Raw genomic sequence first — 25,005 nt, 5'->3', positions numbered from 1 at the left:
AGCATCCGTACAAACACCGGGCAGTGTAAAGGGCACACACACTACCCTGCAGGCATCCCACACAATATTATCCTTAATAAAGATCACAAGTTACAGTGTACACTACGCACTGCAGAGTCCTTTTCTTCCTGGTCAGACTGCTCCCACTGGTGACATCAAAGGCCCTCAAGCTGCAGTGGAGCTTTCATGTATTTGCCTGCTGCCTGGGGACCTTCAGCATGGGGAGGGCTGCGTTTCTCACAGTCCTCTCTATGTGATGAACGCTGTACTGATGACACATCGGGCAAAGCACTGTATGAGTGTTCTGCCAAATCATCAAGGAAGCAGTCAAAGGGTCTGCACTGCTGGACCACCAGTAGGGGCCAAGCGGCAATATGGAACAAACTCTGCAAAGATTTGTTCTTAGATGGAAACAGCAAGGTTTTTCTAATCATGGAATTCCCTTTAACACTTCCTTTTTCCTTGAAGTTAGCTACTGGACCTCAAGATGAGAACAGCTGATCACAGCACTCAAACTGACGATAATGGGTCTTTAGGGAACATCCGCAACCCTAACAAATCCTTATATACAATACAACCTCTACAGATGACAAACCCTGAGAGGTACACCCCACTTATCCAGACCAGATATACTGTGAAAGAGTTCCCGTTCCACCATATACCGGCCATCATCTCTGAGAAGACCATCCCTCTAGAAGACCTCCTGGCAATGAAATTGTGGGTGGCTGTCTCAAAGAGGTTCCTCTGTATTCCTAATGACATAATATTCATCTGTCTATGTATATTTCATATATAATGAAGCACTAACAATATAAGTTTTAAAGGGGAATTCTGGTTTCAGGATATCGTTGACTGATCTGGAGGCAGCCTGGCAACGTCCAACAGACGGCGGCGGGCCCTCCATGGGGGACCAGGAAGGCGCCATGCCGACCTGTGTCCCCATCTAGAAGAAAAATAACAAAAGGGAGACGAATCAAAAAAGTGTCAACCTCCTTCACCAGACACTAAGCAAAGACTGAGTTCCTCCTGGTGGAGTCGGGGGGTATAGCCCGAGGAGGAGGAGCTCTTTCATTTGCATAGTGTCCCTCCTACTAATATCTCTAAGCTATACCCATGGTCTGTGTCCCCCAATGGAAAAAAGTACGAGAAATAAGTTTTAAAGGGGAATTCTGGTTTCAGGATATCGTTGACTGATCCTCAGTATTGGTTAGCAATGTCAGATCAGTGGGGATCCAACTCCAAGAACCCCCCTCCAAATCAGCTGTCTGAAGGGGCTTGGTCACCCAGCACTATACACTGTAGTTGCAGTGCAGTGTAAACAGCTTTTCTTCCCATTTACTTGAATGGGAGAAGAACCTATAATTACTTTGCACTGCCACTATAATGTAGAATGCCGCAGTCCATTCAAACAGTTAATTGAGAAGGGGTGCCAGCAGTCGGACCCCCACTGAACGGATACTGATGACCAATCCTGAGGATAGCTCATCAATACCAAATAACTAGAATACCCCTTTAACAAACACAACAAAAGAGATGCTCACTGGGCTGCTTTAGCCTGAGTTCCATGGCAGGCCCATTAGACTTCTCTTTCCTGCCTTCACACAGTAGTTTCTCACGCTCCTTTTCAGTCCGATATTCCAGCAGCTGAATCTGTGCCTGGCGATAGATCCTTAAGAGTCGAGAACAAAGTGTGTGGTGCAACCGAAAGAAGAAATACCAGTTATTGTTTGTAAAAAACAAGTTGTACATTTCTTCTGTCATCTTCGGTGGTGGCTCTGGTGGAGATCGTGTAGGGGTAGTGGGTTCTGGGGTTACCCCAGGGTTTGTTGCCTTCCTCCGACGCTCAGGAAGTTCAGTTACAGAAGGTTCTGTGGTTGGTTCTGCTGGAGTGTCATCTGTGCTGGAACTGAACAGGGACTGACAAGAGGAAGAGGATGAGGAGGAAGAGAAAAAAAGTTCAGGGATGAATTGATGCAGAACTTGGCGGATAGTGTCTCTATCCTCTTTCTGGATGGCTGGCTGCCTTTTCACATAGTAGCTAATCAATGATGATGCATCCTCCAGTATTTGCCAGTCCTCATATGTATAAATAAGATGTGGTCCACTGGATGTAGCCGTCCTGCCTTCTGGTTGTTGTTCCTGGTGCTGTTAGAATAAGGGGAGAGAAAGATTTAGGGGGACGTTCATTATCCCCGTCCCACCAGAAAAAGCTTGGTGCACACTGTACTTGTCCAAAATTATGTGACTTTTTGGGGGGTTTAACCACCATTCACCCTCTTTCAAAGCCAGTCACATAAACCGTGGCATAGATGATGGTGGAAATCTCCACCAGCAACCTTGCTGGTGTAACTCTCCGTTTAGACGCAGTCCCTTACAGATGCGCCACAATTAAGAGGTGTGCACCTCCTAATTGTGGCACATCTGATGCCAGCCGGGGAGGGAAGTTACTGGCATCAGATGTGCCACCGAGGGATGAAGACCGGCTTGTAATAAGTCAGTCTTTATAAATGTCCCCCCAGTTATTAAGCATGATTGCTTCACCATGTTCTTCCCCCATAAACGGCTTCACACTACCATGTACACGATGGAAACACAGGTTCTTCCTGCGCATTGATTACATAAAACCATGCAAAGTACCTATGCTATAGTATTATAAAGTATGTTATGAAGGCCACTGGGGGTTTCAGGGTCAGGTGTGTTTATAGGCTTCATAAAAGCATGGTTTGTAGCCATTGCAGGTGCTTGTACAACTACCTACTATGACTATGTTCCTTGACTTCTACATTAGCAATAGCAGAGGTCTTCAGAATCACACTAACCTCATCATAGACACTCTCAATTTCATTCAGGAGGCTCTTTGAACGCAGGGCCTTGGTGTCATTCTGCTTAAAATTGACAGCTTGATGATCAAGAGACTTTAGATATGCCCGCTCATATTGTTCCCGCCAGGTCTTATTGAATCCTTGCTGAGCCTCCCTCCACTCCTCTTCTTTTGCTTTCAACCTGCAAAACAGGACAGGATTTGTGTTTAACATTCAACGCCTCATATGACAAATGGAAGCAAAAATGACAATACCGTATACAAGACTTGTAATTAAACACTGGACAGGAGTCAAACCTTCCTACTGGTACATTTCTTGTCAATGGGGCATATAGTTATTTGATCACAATATGACAAACTTGATGCAATGTGTGGCCTTATGTATAAACGTATATAAAAACAATGTTACTCTTGAAATATTATATTTCATCACGTCAATATTTTTATACTAAGTGCACAGTATTCTAAGATTAATAACTGTCCTATGGTTTGTAAAACAAAGAAAAAGTTCCTTTTATTAGGTCAACGATCTAGACCAGGGATCAGCAACCTTCGGCACACCAGCTGCTGTGGAACTACAACTCCCATCATGCATACTTACTCAGCTTTTCTAGTAACTTCCCACAGAAGTGAAAGGAGGATTCTGGGCGTTGTAGTTTCAGAACAGCTGGAGTGTCGGAGGTTGCCGATTTAGACCCTAGCTTCTGAACCTATGGGTACAGTCCTCATCTCTAAGTAGAGTTGGGCGATATCAAAAATATTCCCACGATAATGATATTAAGAAATTTATTGCGATAACGATATATATCGCGATAAATACCCATTTCGAAGAAAAACATTTGGGGCCACAGGGAGACTAACTGCATGGGGCGGCTGGGGCCAAGGTGACATTATACCGGCTGGGGTAGCTGGGGCCAAGGTGACATTATACTGCATGGGGCGGGCCACATGGTGATATTATACTGCCTGGGGCATCAGTATAAGGTCTCCTTGTTGCCCCATAAAGTATACAGTAGTGTCTCCTTATTACTCCTGTATGAGGGCAACAGGGGGACATTATACTGTGTGGGGCTTCTACTGATGGGAATCCGGACAGGTATATTCCCCATCGCCTGCTATTGTGTAGAGATGCAGTGTCCTGTGCAGGGGTTGCTGATGGGCCTGAGCGGGTCTAGGCAGGAAGAGAGGACCACCTTTATGCATCAGTATCCAGTACTATCCTTTACCTCCTGCTCCGCTGTCAGACCAGGAGAACTCCCTGAGAGAGACTGGCATAGCCTCTCTCACTGGCTGCTTCCGTTGGCCGTCTGGTTCGTGTGTGCAACCATTTTTTAACTTTGGTGAGTGGAGTCTTGGGAAAATAGAAGCTAGGAGGATGCGGCCGCAGCAGGAACTAAATTAAATACTGCAGTTATTAGGAAACAGTGATATCGCCGTTTCTAAATACCGTGGTATATCGCAGACACTGGTATATAGCTCAGCCCCAACTCTAAGGGGTACTTACACTGTGCTTATGCTTCATTTTGAAGCATTTGTTAATAATTCTCTGAACATTTACAATTCTTAATTCGTTTTAATGTTTCATGTCATCACTCACCGTTTTAGTACAACAGGTACTGCAGTGACTGGGTTTTTCTTGAGACTCTCTATTATATCTGGAGCTTTGTCTCCATAAATACGGTAGATGGCTCGCCGCTGGATAACCTCCGATGTGCCTCCCAAACAATCATCTAGTCGAAATTTCTCTTGGTCCTCAGCGGACATGCGAGACAGCTTCTTTTGAACACTCTCCAGAACACGGATGGTTGCCAGATTGGTCTCCAGAACAACATCCAGCTGTGGAAGAACAACAGAACACAATTTACTCCACAAGACAAGATAAACTCTCAGCTCAAAAACTAATAGGTGATTTTTTCAGAAAGTTACATAGTGGTCCACATCATGATACAGAGAAAGAAGACCTTCTGCTGTTTGAAGAACAGCTCTGCGGTTCTAGAAATTTCTAACATGAGCAGTACAACAATCACTCACTTACTCCGTAGAAACTGACTTGGCAACAGTGTTTGTAGCGTGTTGCTCAAGAACGAGTGAGTTTTAAACGTGGCAAATGTCTTAAATTAGATCCACACATTAAAAGAGTTGTCCAAGATGAATAAAAACTAAATGTTATAAAACAACAAAATTAGGTCACATTCGGCCATTTCCTCCCCTGCTACGTCCAGCATAGTGCTACAGTTCTCCCCGCTGGTGTTTGTTTTCCTGGCTGCAGCAGTGACAATCTGTACACACACTGTCTCCCATGGAGCTAATGACTTGTATAATACCGAGGCCATTGAATGGATGCGTGGTACAGCCAGGAAGATAAAGTCAGGGCTACACGACCAGAGCACAATGCTGGAAGTAGCAAAGGAGAAAAGGAACGAGTATGGCTTATTTGTTACCTTGCATTTTACTGCTGCTGCCGGTTAACTGTTACTCAAAAAATAAACGTACTGCTATAGAACTGTGTTAACTGCCTGAAAGGTACGTTAAAAGCATCTTTATCGATTCAATTATTAAAATTCGGTTCTCCACCAATTCTGGTACTCAGGCTAGTGGTGTGAACAGGAGCGTAGGGAATATATAATATAAATATAATAATATATATATATATATATATATATATATACATACATATATATACACATACATATATATATACACACACACACACACACACACACACTACCTCCTGTACTCACACCACCAAAAATAGCGTCTCCCTATTAGATTGTGGGAGCTGTGGAGCCCATAGGATTAGTGAGGTAGCAAGGTCCTTGTTTTGAGTGGACCACCCCTCAAATCATATGGTGGCTCTACATATATCATAAGTCAATTAACACTGAACATGTATAGGTGCACTGTGTTAACTCAGTGCACTGTATTTGCCTGACGGGTTTCCCTGCCGATATTTGTCAGTGTTTCTTCAGGAGCAAAACATGACGGTCTAGTTCAGATATTGTGCTACAACACTCTGGTGGTGAGTGTGTAGCAATAGCGCCAGCCTATCTATACTGTGCATAGAGCTGCCTAATATACATTACTACTACACTCTAACAATGAGTGTGCAGCAGTGAAACCAGCCTATCTATACAGTTTGTAAGAACGCTGACTTAGTATATTTAGTTGTATCACGCTGCACGCCTCTGATGGCGTGCGTGCAGCAAAATCAAGCCTCCGGCACTATGAGGGCCGTAGCGCAGGCGATGACCGCACTGTTTAAATGGAGAACACTCCTCCCACCAGATTGCCAAGCCTCCAGACCAGGATCCAATCAGTCGCGACCATAGAGACCGCCGCACCTCATCCTGTCAATCATCTCGTGCTTGCGGCATCGGGGATATCATGGTTAAGCCGAATGCACACGGCCATGTGCATTCAGCTTTGTCATCTCCGCTTCATAGGGTTCTCATGAATTTCAGGGGTGATATTAAGCCTTTTCAGATATATACCATATACTGTATATATGCAGTGCTATCCTGGATCGTCACGATTTTGCACATCAAAATAATCTGCACACCACAGATGAATAGACGCTGAATCGTCACATGTGGCTACGGGGACATCGAGGTACATAGAACTGTAATCCCCAATATCCCAACCACAATGGCTATATGGTGTATAACATAGTATATGGTATAAATATAACAGTGATCTTACAGAAAAAAATCTAGTTGGACGCGTACCGCCTGCATTGCACAGGTATGTATCAAAAGGACAGAGGACAAAAATTCATCTCTATCCCAAATCATAAGTTGAGATATATAGGACACCTAAAGAGTGAGAGAGCATGTCCATATTATTCGATAAAACACGCAAATGAAAGTCATTAAAGGGGTTGTTCGAAACGCTTTGGTTGGGTTGGAAAGGGGTATATACAAAAAGAGAGGGGCTATCAAGAAATTTAGAAAACAATGGGAGTGCTGGGTTACATAATCTGGTCTGGCTTCACAAGATATGATGAGGCTCTGGGTGCGAGATAGTATGTCAATGTTGGGCCCGATTTAGGGTTACATAGGTAGGTTGATGTCAACTATAGGTATATCGACCAACACGGAGGACACTGCACAGGGGGGGGGGGGGGGGGTAGTTCTTGTGTCTGTTCCTTGTGCCAAGTTGGTGAGCATACACAGCAGGTTTAATTTCAAATTAAAATGTATTAAAACAAGAAATAAGAGCATAAGCTTACAGTCATGCTTTCTTGGGCAAGCAGGTGGATTTCACCATTTACTATGTAAAATGAAACTAATGTTTTATTGCACGTTGTAGTACTTACACTTTATTGTACCTCGATGTATGTATTTTTGCTGTATGCTTACAGTTGCTCTGTCAATAAAAATTATCTGATTTAAAAAAATAGGGTTGTCCTAGTTATTTTTTTGTTCTTTCTATGTTCCTAACTAGGCAAATATAAAAGCTTTACAATCAACTCACTTTATCTGCAGTGCCTGGATTATCAGATTTGACTGAGGGTCACATGACCTGTGATGTCAGCTTCTCTCCCTGCTCGATAAAGTTCGTTGCACAAGCCTGTAAACGAGACGTCACTGTGCTGGCCACGCCCCCCTTCACTGCAGTCTGCTCTCTCCTAGGATTCTTAACCCCTTCAGCTGCACAGACTGGGTAGCTGCAGGCAGTGACAATTCTGGGCACAGGAGCTGACAGACTAGAGAGAGCATTGCACAAGAATGTAGGGGAAAGATCCTGTGTGTATTAGCAGTGTCATTATACAGGTGGGACTTTTAGTTCTACCCTTACAAGTTGCTGTTGATTCTCCCAGCACTCAGGGCAGCTCTGGTATCCACTCCCTTAGCTGTGTCATTATACAGCTGGAACTTGTAGTCCTACAAATACCAAGCAGGCAGACATGTCACTCAGGGCACCTCGTGTAGCCACTCTTAGCAGAGCAGGGGAAGGGGCAGAGATTGTTTTTATTGCATGTAAACAAAGGGCTAGAAAAGAACCAGGGAAATGAGGAAATAATTTTATTTTTTTTGCATACAACTTGCTTAGCTTAGTTTTACACTGCTCAAAAAAATAAAGGGAACACTTAAACAACACAATGTAACTCCAAGTCAAATCACACTTCTGTGAAATCAAACGGTCCACTTAGGAAGCAACACTGAGTGACAATCAATTTCACATGCTGTTGTGCAAATGGGATAGGCAACAGGTGGAAATTATAGGCAATTAGCAAGACACCCCCAATAAAGGAGTGGTTCTGCAGGTGGTGACCACAGACCATTTCTCAGTTCCTATGCTTCCTGGCTGATGTTTTGGTCACTTTTGAATGCTGGCGGTGCTTTCACTCTAGTGGTAGCATGAGACGGAGTCTACAACCCACACAAGTGGCTCAGGTAGTGCAGCTTATCCAGGATGGCACATCAATGCGAGCTGTGGCAAGAAGGTTTGCTGTGTCTGTCAGCATAGTGTCCAGAGCATGGAGGCGCTACCAGGAGACAGGCCAGTACATCAGGAGACGTGGAGGAGGCCGTAGGAGGGCAACAACCCAGCAGCAGGACCGCTACCTCAGCCTTTGTGCAAGGAGGAACAGGAGGAGCACTGCCAGAGCCCTGCAAAATGACCTCCAGCAGGCCACAAATGTGCATGTGTCTGCTCAAACGGTCAGAAACAGACTCCATGAGGGCCCGACGTCCACAGGTGGGGGTTGTGCTTCCAGCCCAACACCGTGCAGGACGTTTGGCATTTGCCAGAGAACACCAAGATTGGCAATTTCGCCACTGGCGCCCTGTGCTCTTCACAGATGAAAGCAGGTTCACACTGAGCGCATGTGACAGACGTGACAAAGTCTGGAGACGCCGTGGAGAACGTTCTGCTGCCTGCAACATCCTCCAGCATGACCGGTTTGGCATTGGGTCAGTAATGGTGTGGGGTGGCATTTCTTTGGAGGGCCGCACAGCCCTCCATGTGCTCGCCAGAGGTAGCCTGACTGCCATTAGGTACCGAGATGAGATCCTCAGACCCCTTGTGAGACCATATGCTGGTGCGGTTGGCCCTGGGTTCCTCCTAATGCAAGACAATGCTAGACCTCATGTGGCTGGAGTGTGTCAGCAGTTCCTGCAAGACGAAGGCATTGATGCTATGGACAGGCCCGCCCGTTCCCCAGACCTGAATCCAATTGAGCACATCTGGGACATCATGTCTCGCTCTATCCACCAACGTCACGTTGCACCACAGACTGTCCAGGAGTTGGCAGATGCTTTAGTCCAGGTCTGGGAGGAGATCCCTCAGGAGACCATCCGCCACCTCATCAGGAGCATGCACAGGCGTTGTAGGGAGGTCATACAGGCATGTGGAGGCCACACACACACACTACCAAGCCTCATTTTGACTTGTTTTAAGGACATTACATCAAAGTTGGATCAGCCTGTAGTGTTTTTTTCCTCTTTAATTTTGAGTGCGACTCCAAATCCAGACCTCCATGGGTTAAAAAATTTGATTTCCATTTTTTTATTTTTGTGTGATTTTGTTGTCAGTACATTCAACCATGTAAAGAACAAAGTATTTCAGAAGAATATTTAATTAATTCAGATCTAGGATGTGTTATTTTTGTGTTCCCTTTATTTTTTTGAGCAGTGTATATTGCTGCCCATCAGATTTTAAGTGCTATATTTTTTTTTTTTCATAACTCGGACAACCCCTTCTTTCTACTGACAGCACATGCTTGGTTAACAGAGCTGAGCAGACATGTGTATGGGAGGAATCGGGAGCGATAGGTGTCGGATGAATGAGCATATTATCAAAAATATCAATTAGCAGCTTAAATTATTTCTCCACTTTTTTTGTCCTGGTGTTTTTATCCCCCCATTTTCCCATTCCGATTTCAAACCACCAGCTTGTTGGACCCTCATGTACTTCTACAATGTGCCCACAGGGTGGCTTATTCATTGAATTCCCATGCAAATACGTGCTTACCTCAAAACGTTCATCCTCACAGCGGTGAAGTTGTTCTTCATATGGGGTCTTCTTAGAGCTGACAAAAGTAGAATCTTCAGACCAAGCTGGAAAGGACACCCATGTATCATTTAATACCTGCAAGAAATGGGAGGGGGTAGGGTAGAATCCTTGGCATTAGTTTAGAAGGGAGAAGAGAAAACTCTTTAAAAAAAGATAAAAATATGGTCTGAAAGGTAGTGATCCTTTCTCGGAGACCTCAGCTTTTCCCAAAATAACAGACAAAATGTACACTTTTTTTGATATTGTGTTTACAGCTCATAGCTTTGGCTAAAACATATACTGTGCACACCTCTTTGCAGACAGCAGTCCTACCACTGCATTTTGGCTGCTGATAGGTCTTAGGAAGTGCACGGTAGCTGGAACCTATTCGTTTACAGGAGGCGTAGTCAATTTCCCGTCCTATCCCTTCATTGGAACGATCATTGGTTACCGGAGAAGCAAAGGCGAGTTCCTTGACACCCAAGAAAGACTTGAACTGAGCAAACAGCTCTGGAAATTTCCTGTGGTAAGATAAAAGTTTAAAAATAATGAAATCAGAATTCAAAACGTTTCAATACATGCCATGATTTTAGCATCATGCATGTCAATAATACTATTTATACAAGCTAGGGAACAATCCATATTCTAAGCATTGCACGTAGTAGCATTCGTGAACCTAAGGAACTGTAAGAAATTAATAAAATTACAATTTAAGGCCTCATTTTTGTCTGTTTTTCGGAAAAACAGAAGGCATTTTGACAATGGGGCCCACGAAAAACGTGTGAAAACGGACAGCAAAACGTGTATGGTCGTGTGAATGTAGATTTTAACATTTATAGCATATCGATAGGAATTGCCATAAATACCTGAAAGGTGAGGTTCTGCTGTTCAACAATTCACAGCAGCTATGCTTGCAGAAGACAGACGCTCTGATCAGCCATTTATGTTTAACCCATTCGCGCCCTCAGATGTAACTGTAGATCTGATATGCAGGAGGTGGGTATGGAATGGGAGCCTGCCGTGTAATACAGCTGACACCTGCCAGCAACGACCAGGAGAGGACTTGAATCCCAGTCGTTTAACTTTCAGATGTCAAAGTCAATAGTGACCACGGCTAATGATTAGCGAAGATTTCATTAGGCAACTTCGGCAAAGTTAGATAAGAAATTTGATTATATCTGAATAAATTCATTAATTGCTATAAAATCAGGTATATACTCAGGCCACTCTGCCTTAGGGCTCATGCACACGGCCGTTATGTGGCCGTTCCGAGCATTGGGGACCGCAAATTGCAGTCCCCAATGCACAGGCAACATCCGTGCGGCGGCCGGGACAGATCGAGACCCATTCAACTTGAATGGGTCCGTGACCCGTCCGTACCGTAAAAAAATAGAACATGTTCTATTATTTTGCGGTGCGGAGGCACGGATAGAAACACCATGGAAGCACTCAAGTGAATGGGTTCGAATCAGTGATGCGGGGTGCACACGGCCAGTGCCCATGTATTGCGGACCCGGCGTATGTGGGCCGCAATACGGTCATGTGTATAAGCCCTTGGGGTACGGCCACACAGAGCAGCCGTGCTGCGGGCAGGATTCAGCCATGCTGAGGTGAAGAACCGTGCAGCCAATTAGCCCACAGCTGCCTTTCATTTGATAATAAAGACCACACCGTCCGTCATTGTAAAAGGGGATGTCTCAGCAAATGGCATTCATCATGTAGACAAATTTAATAGAAGGCACTTACTAATGTATTGTGATTCCATCACATTATAGACTTTTCGTTTCCATGGTTACGACCACCCTGCAATCCAGCTGTGGTGACCATGCTTGCACACTACAGGAAAAGGCACTGGCCTATGTGCACTCCCACGGTCCCAGCCACCAGCGCTTTTTCCTATACCGTGCAATAATGGCCACAGCTGCTGGATTGTAGTGTGGTTGGAACCATGGAAACAAGCAGTGTATAATGTGATAGAAAAATGATTCTAGTCAGCAATATGGATAACAGTACATTAGTAAATGCCTTGCATTAACTTTCGCTACATGATAAATAAAGACAACCCCTTTAAACAGGGGCTGTTGCTGGTATGGGGTTTGGCTGGTTAGATGGGGGGACAATACGCATATTATTGCTGTTCTGGCCTGCAATCTCTTGCAGGTTATTTGACAGTAAACACTGAATATTAATCAGCTCTGGTATACCCACTTCTCAAACCCCAGCGCTCTCCTGTCATACAGGTGGGAGCCCTTCTTCTGCCATCTGCTTTTCCTCCTTTTCCACATTATGATAACATGTCATCAGGAACATCCAGCTCCTCCTCTCTCTGTATCTTGCTGACTTTTCTAGGACATGGAGACTTTGCAGGATGATTTGGAAGAAGTAAAGCCAGCAAAAGAGGAGGATGGTCTAAGGGGTGCAGACTGGATGGTATTGGTTGTCACCAGAATAATAAAGGCTTCCATCTTAGTGGTACTGAATTACATATCTTATTTTACAGTTTATGTAGGAATAAGTCTCCCTGCAGTCTCCTTCTCCAATATTCTTCAATGAATTGTTTTCAACACTGAGCGCTTGCCATGTCTCTCCCTAAGCTCAGCTCACAGGACAATGGCGGGGACCGCGCGGGATGAGGGTTTTATAAGGATGTGACATCACAGGCGATGGCCATCTGCGGACTGGCTGGCTGCACAGCATTATGGGTGATCTCGCTCCTATGCTTCTTACTTTCACTTTGTAACACGTGCAGCTGCCATTTTAGGAAAAACTGATTTGCTACCATGAAATTCAGATTTGTGAATTCCGCTTTGAATGCTTTAGGGTACTTTCACACTTGCGTTACAGTTTTCCGGAATTGAGTTCCGTCCTAGGGGCTCAATACTGGAATAAAAACGCTTCAGTTTTATCCTAATGCATTCTGAATGGAGAGCAATCCGTTCAGTATGCATAAGGATGTCTTCAGTTCAGTCACTCTAACGGTATTTGGCTGAAGAAAATACCGCAGCATGCTGCGGTATTTTCTCTGGCCAAAATTCCGGAACACTTGACGGAACGCCGGATCCGGCACCAAGTTCTCCGGCTTCCTGGTCTGTGCATGCACAGACCTTTAAAAATGACACCAGAGAGACGGATCCGGTATTGCAATGCATTTGTGAGACGGAGCCGCATCTGGATCAGTCTACAAATGCTATCAGTTTGCGCACGGATTTCCGAAACCAGCAGGCAGTTCCGGAGCCGAAACTGCCTGCCGGATCTTCACAATGCAAGTGTGAAAGTACCCTTAACTCAACATTAGCCAGGGTATCTGAGAGGTTAGTCAGAGGGAAAAGGACCCCTCTGACCTCCAACTGGAACTCCATGGATGAAATTGTGGGATTTCAATTGGTAGATATGCCAGCCTGGGGCCCCATAAAAAACCCACAGTACCAAGAAAAACTACAGCTTGCCCTGCAAAAAACAAGCCTTAACACAGCTCTACAGACAAAATTATATTAAAGTTATTGGTTTCAGAATATGGTGATACAAATTAAATTGATTTTATACTTTGAAAAAGTAGTTAAACATAATAAAAGGCTACATAAATAAATACTGGCATAATCATACTATAGTGTCCCTTAAATGGCGTAAAATCAAATCCCCTCAAAATCCCCCAAAAATGGCAGAAATTCTTTATTTTTCACCCCACAAAGAATTTTTGTCTGATTTTCATGACATGGTAACTTAAATTGGTGCCAATAAGAAATACAACTTGTCCCAGAAAAAAACAAGCCCTCATGCGGTTATGTGAAAGGAAGAGTATAAAAGCTATGGCTCTATGGAATGTGGGGAGGAAAACACGAAAACTGGCCAGAGTTCTGTAGGGGTTAAGATGGGCAGTCATCTTTCAGGTTTAGTCTCCATTTACACGTCCGCAATTATGTTCCGCATTTTGCGGAACGGAATTGTGGACCTATTCATTTCTATGAGGCCGCACTTCCGGGTCCGCAATTCCGTTCCTAAAGAAAATAAAAAAAGAACATGTCCTATTCTTGTCCGCAATTGCGGCCAAGATTAGACATTTTCTATTATAGTGCCGTCGATGTGCGGTCTGCAAAATGCGGAACACACACTGCCGGTGTCCTTGTTTTGTGGATCTGCAAAACATATACGGGTGTGTGAATGGGCCCCAAGTCTGAGGTTACCAAGCGATCTTGGTCACGACATATAACATGCAACCAAAGATCTCTGTACAGCTTTACAAGAGAAAGTAGTCAACAAGCAACTCGCAAGTTGTCACAACCACTATTCCCAAACCCCATTCACTTGTGTTGGTTGGCTGTACAAGGATGATCACCGTGTAGCACTAGCCTTATTCTTTTTTATATCAGTGCACTTACACGTCAGTCACAATTCTCTTATCTATATATATACGCGATAGGCTAGTTTCAAAAAGCAGTTAAATGAATGTTCTCTGTAGACGTTAAAGCCAAGTTCATACACAAACATTATGCAAAATCACTAGGGAAGAAAAAAGCAACAGACGCTTGCAAAAACAGTATATATTTCGCAAGCAAAAGCTGTGTATATTCAATTTTTATAGCTCAGTTTGATTACATATCTCATATAGAAAAAGAGAACTTTGAGAATACATTAGCAAAAAATAAAAAAAGCTAAATCAGTTTGGGGGCATCACAATCAGTCCACCATAGTTTACCAGATTACAAATAGTAAAAAGTGAGTTAAAACAACATCTGTACATTGTAACAACCACCTAGACTGTTTATAGCACTAATGATGCCGTGTTTCTCAACTTACCCTAAAAAAGGTGTGACAAGTTGTAGTAGCTCAGAGCCAGACACTAGTTCCTGGTTGAAGAGAGCAATGCATCGCAGGAAATTCTCATAAACTTCTTGGCTCTTCAAAACTCGACGAACCTTAAATGGTCAATAAGGTTTCAACAAACTTTACATAAATAAATAGTACAATTGCATATTATCCAAAAAAAAATTTGCATACAGGACTTTTCTCTCTGCTATTTTTTTTACCATTTCTGTGATGGAAGACCCGAATGGAGCTTCCGACACAGATGTGAAAGGAGCCTAACATGAACGCGAATACATCATGCATAAACCCTTTGGGAATTAGGGTTAGGGGACTAGGCGCTACTGCATTCACTAGCCAAGCTCTACAAAGGCATTAGGTGGACATGCTAGCCATATCTCTTCATTGCGAGCCAACAGAATGCAATGGGATAGAAGACATGGACAAAAGATGCATGCTGAACATCTTTAAGAATAAATATAGCATTTCCACTCGCCTTGTTGAAGAAGGAGAATTCCTGCAGTGTACCATACTTGCCCACGCTTGCCACTGACTGGTCTTTGGACTTTCGCATCTTCATCTTTTTCTGAAGAAACAAGAGTTGGATTAAAATATTATAACATAATATAATATATATATCCAGCTAAATCCAAAAAATGTGGGTGCACATTCTCAAGGAAAGAGACTTCTTACCCCAATAATAGACCAGAAAGTGAACGGCACTCCTTTAGATGATAAAAAAAATAACTCCTTTATTCACCCATGCGGTGCAACGTTTCGGCTCAGCACTAGAGCCTTTTTCAAAAAGGCTCTAGTGCTGAGACGAAACGTTGCACCGCACGGGTGAATAAAGGAGTTATTTATAATAAAATAAAATTATATATTTTTATCACATGCTCATTAAATAAAGGATTCTGTCACCTCTTTTTACCCTATAGAGATGCGGACATGCACGGCTAGATCGCTGCTAGCATGTCCGCAATATACCTGTCCCATATCTCTGAGTGGTTTTCCTGAGTGTAAAAAATTATTTTATATATATGTAAATCAGCCTGGTAAGGAGCCCAAGGGGCTGCACTAAACATTCTGGAGCCCAGCACCGCCTGTAACCAGGAATCTCCTCCTTGCTCACGAAGTCAGATCAATCTGACTTTGTGAGCAAGGAGGAGATTCCTGGTTACAGGCGGTGCTGGGCTCCAGAACGGTCAGTACAGCCCCTTGGGCTCCTTACCAGGCTAATTTACATATTTATAAAATCATTTTTTACACTCAATAAAAACCACTCAGAGATATGGGACAGGTATATTGCGGACATGCTAGCGGTGATCTAGCCGTGCATGTCCGCATCTCTATAGGGTAAAAAGGTGACAGAATCCCTTTAATACATCAACCCCAAACTTTACCTTGGAAGAGCAACTCATAGGGCGTAAAAGGAGAGATCTGGAGCGTTTTCGGCTTTCGAAGTTACGTTGGTAGTCAAGTTTTCTGGCACTACCAAGGTCACATGCTCCATTTCCTGTGAACTGAAAAAAAAAAAAAAAGGGAATAAATTTAACAGTTCAAATTATGTACTTCAGAAAACAGAAACACGCAAACATACTCTTTACCAAGGATCGCTTTGCCTCTGGAAGGAACTGGCCAAATTCAGAAAGTAAATCCTCCTGTCCACGGAAAAGGTTGGCAACTTCTGTGAACACCTCTTCCTCCGACATGCCACGAAATGGACGGCATTTTGGATTTAATTGATCCTTCTAACGGGAAAAAAAAAAGTCTAATATAATATACTGTACTTTTGGAATCTAAGGCCAGGTATCAGCATATCAACATATCAGCAGCTGCTGCACAAAGCTGGGAGATTGCTACAATGTATCATTCTACAGTCTGGGCTGTTTAAAGGGATCTGTCAGCAGGTTTGCACCTATGAAACTGGCAGAACTGTTACATGTGCATTTGACAGCTGAAGACATCTGTGTCGGTCCCATGTTTATATGTGTCCACATTGCTGAGAAAAATTATGTTTTAATATATGCAAATGAGCCTCTAGGAGATACGGGGGCATTGCCGTTACACCTAGAGGCTCTGCTCTCTCTGCAACAGCTCGGCCTCTGCACTTTGATTGACAGGGCCAGACAGCGATAACATTTTCCCTGCCTGGTCCTGTCAAAGGGCAGGGGGCACAGTAGTTGCAGAGAGACAGCAGAGCCTCTAGGTGCAGGTCAGTACAATCATGATGCCTCCTTTTCCCTGACTGGACAGCTCACAGCCAGGGAAAAGGTGATGTCCTTTGAGAAACACAGCTGTCTCCTCCTCCCTGTACCAATGCTACCAATTAGCACACACGGCAGCAAGAGAGAATGAGAGGCACAGCGCCCCAATGGAGCATCTGATTTGAAAAAAAATTATCACACTGACCTCTTCTGATCATGCCCTACACTGCCAGGTACTAATACTGTTATGTCAGGACCAGGAAAGGACCTCTTAAAATCATTCCTGGAGAACCCCTTTAACTTATTTGGAACAGAAAACATGATAAAGCAATGTTTTTTCTTCATACAATATTGCCAAAGGGGGCCGTTTAATTACCTGGTAAGTGTGGAGGATTTCCAAGAAAGACCTATAGATTTCAGGGCGGTCGAGGAATCGGGTTTTTATTTTATTCACGTAACTGATGGCGTTGTGGAACTCCAGAGACTCTGATTCTGGCGGAGCTGGAGCCTTTTCCTTTTCCTGCTGCCGTGCCTCTTCCACCACATCACTATGAGAATTTTCAGGCGCAGGAGGAACCACCATCCGAGTGCTAGGCGTGTTGCTTGTGGCCGCATCTACAGATACCTGTGGAGAGTGGGGAAGAAATCATTATCCCCTCAGTTTACCTGCTGTATTCTTAGGAAGGGGGGGGGGGGGGGAACGCAATATACTATGTTTTTGGTCTTACCGGGCTAGCCAGTGACGTCTGAACAACAACTTTTCCATTTTTAGGAAGCTCAATTTTATAGCCGAGTGGCAGAAAAGCATTAAAGCCCAACATCAAATCCGGATGCTCATGGAATAGCTGGGAAACTCTGCGTATGACTCCTGGAGTGTCAATGCTGCACAGAAATAGAAGAAAATCTCAAAATCTAAACTTAACCATAATGCAGGTGACTGGCAAATGGACATGAAGCGCTCAGACCGATTCTCAAACTTACAGGAGCTGTCTCAGAGACATCTATCAAAATGCCACCGCTGGGGCAATTACTTGATTTTCCTGGGCACCGCTGTGATCAAGCCTGGCAAACAGCTGATTTGCTGGGGAAAACTATGGCCAGCCAGGCATAGCTGCTGGAGGTGAACACCAGCATTACATTCACATAATACAAGGGCAGCACGAGCCCGCAAGAAGGGGAACAATTCTTAAAGGGAATGTGTCACCTATAATTTTTCCTGGCATTTAATACCAGATAGTGACACATATCCTTTTTCTAATCTGTTTTTCATTTCTTATTGTAAATTTTGTATTCTATTTCCTGAACATGATTATGGAGGCGGCCATTATTAACAGCATTTAGAGAGATGTTTTACAGCAGTCACCTGGGCCACAGACACAGTGGAAAGGAGGGGATATCATTGACTTGAATGGACAAGTTTTCTAGGCATGTTCTGTGACCTGTGCAGAGTTAAGGAAGGAGTACATAAGCGTGATACCGCCGACTGTGAATGGTGGATCCAGTGTCAACTGTATATACCTGTGATAAGCGGTAACTGCAGTAAAGTGATCTGTACAGACCAAGAAGTGGCGCCTAGTATAAGGCTTAGTGGCCAGGGTGAAAACTGCACACGGGATCAAGACTCGTTTATGGGAATGTCAGCCTTGATAAATCACACTCATAGTTTGGAAAGGAAAAACCTTTTCCATCTATTAAAGTGTCAAAAACAAATCCTGCCATCATGTTGCTTCAGTCTTCTTACCTCTGAGACTTAAATTCCTTCATAATTTCTAGGAATCCATTATACGTTGCTGGGTCACTGCCAAAACGGATTTTCACCTGATCCAGATAAGATAAGGCATCCTCTACCTAAGGAAGGCATGTATTAAATGTATTACACCAATTACAGCAGTGTTATTACTATTACAACTGACTCCCGTTTGGTCATGACTTATCACATAACATGCACATCTTTAGTTTCCCTGTCAGTCAACAGTTAAGGGGTTGTGCAGCCTGGTTATATTGATGATCTATACTCCAGACAGGTCATCAATATCTTATCAGCTGGGGTCCAATGCCAGACACCCCCACAGTCAGATGTTTGAATAGGAGGTGGTGCTTCATGAGAGCGCTGCTTCCTCTTCATTACACTGTGCATCGTCTCCCCTGTAGCGGTGGCAGGGGACGATGGGCTGTCCGATCCCCACCGAAAATGTATTGATAATTTATCCTGAAAATAGGTCACCAATACAAACAGGCTGTATAACACCTTTATGTTATGGGTACAGACAGATTTAAAGAGAATCTGTCATCCTAATTTTGGACCATTATCTACAGTAATACATGAGTAGCACTGCATATAAGAAATCCGGATCACCATTTTTTTTTTTTCCTATTGCCTCCTGTTCCGCCGCTGTGAACTGCGTTGAAATACATTATCAGGACTGCAGTGCATTGCCACAGCACAGCTGTTCTGTGTATTTCAGTGCAGCTTTGAATGCTGACAGCAGGCTAACCGTGGGCAGTAGGAAAATAGTGATCTGGACTCCTTATCTGCAGTAACACGCAATATCAGGATGACAGAATCCCTTTAAAAAGTGGTTTTGGGCCACTACTCAATCAGCACATATGCAGCTAGGAAATCAGTATTTCAAACTCACCCATATCAGAACCTATGGATTCTGCATTGTTTAGTCAATGAATGTATAACTTACCAGAGATGATTCCAAGACTCATCTCACGCAGCATTAGGCACATGTGCAGAGGAACCCGTGGTCCTCACATGCATGCACAGGGAAGCAAGCATGGGGATGGGTCATCAATATTTAAGTACCAGAAAACACCTTTAACTCAAAAACCAGCTAAGATACCGGTGGGCCAAAGTGTTTTACTGCAAATGTAAAAAGTTAAAGGGGTTCTGCAGTTTTTTTAAACTGATGATCTATCCTCTGGATAGATCAGCATCTGACCGGCGGGGGTCCGACACCCGGGACCCTTGTCGATCAGCTGTTTGAGAAGGCAGCGGCCTTGGCAGTAGCGCCGCGGCCTTCTCGCTGTTTACCGCTGGCCCAGTGACGTCACGACTAGTATCACTGGCCTGGGCGCGACTAAGCTCCAAGGATAAATCACCCCCTTTACTAATGTTTTATGAAAAAAGAAACAATAAAAAAAACCTAATACATATCGCCACGTCCGAAACGTTCAAACTATTAAAATATTTAAAAATCTCCTATGATGTGAACGCTGAAAAAATAAAAAATAAATAAAAAAGAAAAGGACTGCGCAATTCGCCCAAAAATAGGATAGGACTGTTCGATTATGGGCCGGACATTCCATACAATGCATACGGCTGTTTTGGCAGGTTTTTTTGGGGTTTTTTTTCACGTGGTATCGCAATACTTTTTTATGGTATCAAAATCGAATAAAAATTTTGGTATCGTGACAACCCTAGTTGCACCAATAGTACTTTCCATCATACATGCTGCTAGGCTAATGACAACCTAAGGGCCTAACTAACACATCTCGTTTTGGAATTTTTACAATGGGAGTCAATGGCAGATGTATAAAAGTCACCAATGTATGGTGGACGTGTGCGCAGTACCTGGTATATACTTACATGTACAGGAAGCTTCTCCTGGGACTTGCACCAGCTGTTTGAGCTCGGCTTACAACTGCCACCTCCACTGCTACTTGCCATTTCTGCTTCCCTAATCAGTTCCGGTCAGCAGGAAAAAAGGTCTTGTCCACAACAGACCGGCAGACGCTGGAGCACTCAGATGTCAGAATGCATGGCACTGGGGAAATAAGAGTACATCTTATTAACGTATCCTGCTTAGTCGGGTTAGAAATCATGAGTCACATAGTAGCATGCAAGACTGGAATCAAAAAGCTGAAACGGCACCCCGAATAAACCTAATGAAACCTCTGACGAAGGGAAATCAAAACTACACATCCTCTGAACCTTGCAGGACAAGGGATACTGGTCTACAGGCATATGTTTGTGTCTTCAAGTTTAACTCTCATTTAAAGGGGTTGTCCTCAGGATAGGTCATCAGTATCTGATTGGTGGGGGTCCAACTAATCATCTGTTTGCAGAGAAAGCTGCGGCTTCCTCCTAGACCAGTAATGTCACATTCCTTGGTCACATGGCTTAGGTGCAACTCAGTCCTATTCTAGTGAATGGCGGTTGATCTGCAAAACCAAGCATAGCTGCTATCCAGTGGATGGTGCTGTGCTTGGTAAGCTGTGAGAAGGCTGTAGCATTTACAGTGTGTGTTGCAGCCTCTTCAAGCAACTGATAGGTTCATGGGCATGAGCCCTAATACTGATGACCTAAGTGTTTTGTGCCCATATTGCGGACTGCAAATGGTGGGTCCGCAATATACAGACACCGGCCATGTGCACTCTGCGATCGCAATATAAAGCCAAAGACTGGACATGTTCTATCTCTTGCCGAATGGAGGCACAGATAGCAAGCCCATGGAAGCACTAAGAAGCGCTTCCGTGGGCTTTCAAATCTGTGACAGCACCACAAAAGATATGAAATGTCTTATGCTTTGCAGATCGTGGACCCATTCAAGTCAATGGGTCTGCATCTGCACCACAGAGTGCACACAGCCAGTGCCCGTATATTGAGAACCGCCATTTGTGGTGTGCAGCACGGGCACAGAGCGCTTACGTTCATGGACATGAGCCCTTAAACACTCAGACAATCCTTTTGAAATCTAAAAGTTATTTTTTCAGCACTAACGAGGGATATTCAGGGCTCCAGATGGCGACCAAAATGTTCGCCACTGCGACTTAGGCTGGGTTCAGACCTGAGCGTTTTAAAGCGCGTACGAACGCGCTGTAAAACGCCCTACGCCTCAAGGAGTACAGGAGCTTCTTTGGGGCGTATTGTCGCGCATTCCCGCCCATAGACTTCAGCGGGAACGCGCCTAAATGGGCGTTTGCTTGTTTCCGCCCATTAAAAACGCCGGATACAAACGCCCGATAAAAACGCCTGTAAAAAGCGCATATCGAATACGCTCAGGTCTGAACCCAGCCTTAGAGTTTACAAATGGCGACAAGACTTTTTAGTCTTGTCGCCATTTGCGCCTAGACCCGCCGCCGCAGCTCTGAATACAGCGGTGGGGCACAGGAGATGATAGTTCTCTTCCCCGTTGCCGATGTTCTTCTCAGCAGCGCAGTGGAGAAGGAGTCTTCCCCCCCCTCCCCCCTGGCTGCCGCCGCCAATAAGAAGAGAGATGGGAGGAGAAGGAGAGGAGCTGTGGCCACTGCGCCACCAATGAAGATAACTGACCTGTTAATACAAATACAGGAGGCGGGTGCCGGAATCAAATAGCCGGCACCCGACCTCTATGACAGGGAGCTGCGGCACCTGAGGGGTTAACTGCAGCGGATCGCTATTGCCCCCCCCCCCCAATATACTAAACATTGGTGGCGCAGTGCGCCCTGCCCCCCCCCCCTTCCCCAACACCACAGTATACTAAACATTGGTGGCGCAGTGCCAATGAGGGTTAAAAAAAAAAAAAATATATATATATATATAATTAACTCACCTCCTCCAATTGATCACGTAGCTGCCGGTCTCCTGTTCTTTCTTCAGGACCTGTGGTGAAGTCACTGAGCTAATCACATGGTCCATTACCATGGTGATGTACCATGTGATGAGCACAGTGATGTCACCACAGGTCCTGAAGAAAGAACAGGGGACCGGCAGCTACGTGATCAATTGGAGGAGGTGAGTTAATTTTTATTTTATTTTTTAACCCTCAATTGACCTTCTACTAAGCATTCTGTATTAAAGAATGCTATTATTTTCCCTTATAACTATATTATAAGGGAAAATAACACAGTGAATGGACTTTCATCCTAGCAACCATGCGTGAAAATCGCACCGCATCCGCACTTGCATGCGATTTTCACGCAGCACCATTATCTTCTATGGGGCCTGCGTTGCGTGAAAAATGCACAACATAGAGCATGCTGCGATTTTCACGCAACGCACAAGTGATGCATAAAAATCACCGCTCATGTGCACAGCCCCATAGAAGTGAATGGGTCCGGATTCAGTGCGGTGCAATGAGTTCACCCAATCTCGCCCATGTGAAAGGGGCCTAAGGGTGAATAGGACAAGGGTTCCAGGGGGCTAAAAGTATAATTTATATTATATATGCTTGAAAAAGGTTCTAGTGAAGAACCGAAACGTTGCACCACCTGGAGTGCCACCTACTTTTCTGGATTACATATTGGGGTAAGAAGCCTATTCCCCTGGAGACGTGCACCCTCTTTTTCTTTGATTGTGTTCCAGTGCCGCCATTTTTCCTGTGTCTGTGTGTGTATATATATATATATATATATATATATATATATATATATATATATATATATATATATATATATATATATATATATACACACACACACACACACACACACACACACACACTAAGGCTACTTTCACACTTGCGGCAGTATGATCCAGCAGGCAGTTCTGTCATCGGAACTGCCTACCGGATCCGCCGATCTGGATGTGACTAAAAGCATTTGTGAGATGCATCCGGATGCGGATCCATCTCACAAATGCATTGCAAGAACGAATCCATCTCTCCACTTGTCATGCGGATCAGTCTTGTTTCTTACACATTTTTACCGGTATAGCGCTGCGTCCGAAAAGTCCAAACTATTAAATTATTTAAAAATATCTACTATGCGTTGAGCGCCGTAACAGAAGTAAATAAAAACCATGCGATTTGCTATTTTTTAGTCACCTTGTCACCCCAAAAAATAGGATAGGACTGTTCTATTATAGGCGAAATTGGTGTTTTTTTTTTTGCGTGGTATTGGAGTATCGCAATACTTTTTTATGGTGACGAAAGCAAATAAAAATTTTGGTATCGAAACAACCCTACGCCGATCTGATCGGCGTAGCGTTGTCACGATACCAAAATTTTGATTCGGTTTCGATTTGGCAACTAAAAATTTTATTTGGCTCCTAAATTTTTCAGTTCAGGAGCCAATGGATACTAGGTATTTTTTTTAGTCTGGAGCACTGATATTGATAAAGGCATGCCCCCTAAGATTTGTCATGGAGATCTTCAACTGTAATGGAAAATTTTCTTTCTAGCTCACAGTGTTTGATCACCTGAATCACACAGTCTCTGACACTACAATGCATGAATGCTATGGGGGAGCTCTATAAAAGAGGGGCAGCGGTGAAAACTGATTGGTTGCTACAGGCTTTTGCCTTGCTTTTCATCTGTACCAGTTTTAATAACTTTACAGCAATGTGTTATATATCACGGGTTGCTTGTCTTTATTGAATAAGGTGAAGCCGTCGGTCTGAAAAGTAGAGAACAATGGACTGCACAGCAAAAGGAAAAACACAGGATGGAGAAACCACTAAAACAACACCATGAAATCCTGGCAACAATCTGCTCTGGGAATGTGAACATAGTATGACATTATAAACATACCTTAAGGGTAAATGCACACGTTCAGGATTTATGTGCGGACAATCTGCAATTAGTGCAGATTTTACTGTCCTCATTACAGTGAATAGAGAAAATTCGGTCCAGAAAAATAAAATTGACGTGCTACGGATTTTAAAATCCGCACTGTAGGTCAAAACCCGCACACAAAATAAATCTGTATCATGTGCATGAGAATTTCAAATTCTCATAGAATACAAGGTACATGACCAATGGTGCGAATTTTCTGCACGCAAATCCGCGCAGAAAATCCACACGCAATCCTGATTGTGTGCATTTAGCATAAAAGGGGTTGCCCCATAAAAACCATGCAGTATTGATTCAACTCTAGGGTATAAGCTGTTGTCATGAGACAACCCCTTTAACCTCTTGCTGACACAGGGTGTACATGGCACAAAAAGTGTAATAGCAAGCGATCAAAAAGTCATTTGCAACCCAAAATAGTGCCAATAAAACCGTCCTCTCATCCCGCAAAAAAAATGAGCCTCTACCTAAGGCAATCGGTTAAAAAAAAAAATAATAAAAAATTAGGCTACTATCACACTGGCGTTGTTTGAATGCGGCGTTCAATTCCGTCAACAGCACTGCCCGCCAGATCCGGATAAACGTGTGAAAACTGATTACATTTAAATCCTGATCAGGATTTTGATCACAATAAAAAAAATGCATTGGAAAAAACGGATCCGCCATTTATGGACTAAATTTTTTT

General features: G+C 43.8%; 1 protein-coding gene across 1 annotated transcript in view; it reads right to left on the bottom strand.

Moving 5' to 3' along the window:
• Nucleotides 1-25,005, bottom strand: part of SIN3B (SIN3 transcription regulator family member B) — a 64,375-nt gene that overhangs the window by 28,949 nt on the left and 10,421 nt on the right. Inside the window, exons 2-14 of the mRNA XM_040417456.1 lie at nt 20,420-20,597; nt 18,566-18,672; nt 17,553-17,706; nt 17,201-17,449; nt 16,225-16,368; nt 16,021-16,140; nt 15,114-15,203; nt 14,612-14,730; nt 10,128-10,338; nt 9,797-9,913; nt 4,419-4,657; nt 2,820-3,003; nt 1,542-2,145 (exon numbers count right to left, since the gene is read on the bottom strand). Coding sequence (XP_040273390.1) covers nt 1,542-2,145; nt 2,820-3,003; nt 4,419-4,657; nt 9,797-9,913; nt 10,128-10,338; nt 14,612-14,730; nt 15,114-15,203; nt 16,021-16,140; nt 16,225-16,368; nt 17,201-17,449; nt 17,553-17,706; nt 18,566-18,672; nt 20,420-20,500 — 2,419 coding nt within the window. The 5' untranslated portion in view covers nt 20,501-20,597. The remainder of the gene's footprint in view (nt 1-1,541; nt 2,146-2,819; nt 3,004-4,418; nt 4,658-9,796; nt 9,914-10,127; nt 10,339-14,611; nt 14,731-15,113; nt 15,204-16,020; nt 16,141-16,224; nt 16,369-17,200; nt 17,450-17,552; nt 17,707-18,565; nt 18,673-20,419; nt 20,598-25,005) is intronic.

This window comes from Bufo bufo, chromosome 2, assembly GCF_905171765.1.
Source record: "Bufo bufo chromosome 2, aBufBuf1.1, whole genome shotgun sequence".
Lineage (NCBI taxonomy): Eukaryota > Metazoa > Chordata > Amphibia > Anura > Bufonidae > Bufo > Bufo bufo.
The sequence above is the reverse complement of the archived record's forward strand: the minus strand, read 5'-3'. Positions and strand labels throughout refer to the sequence as shown.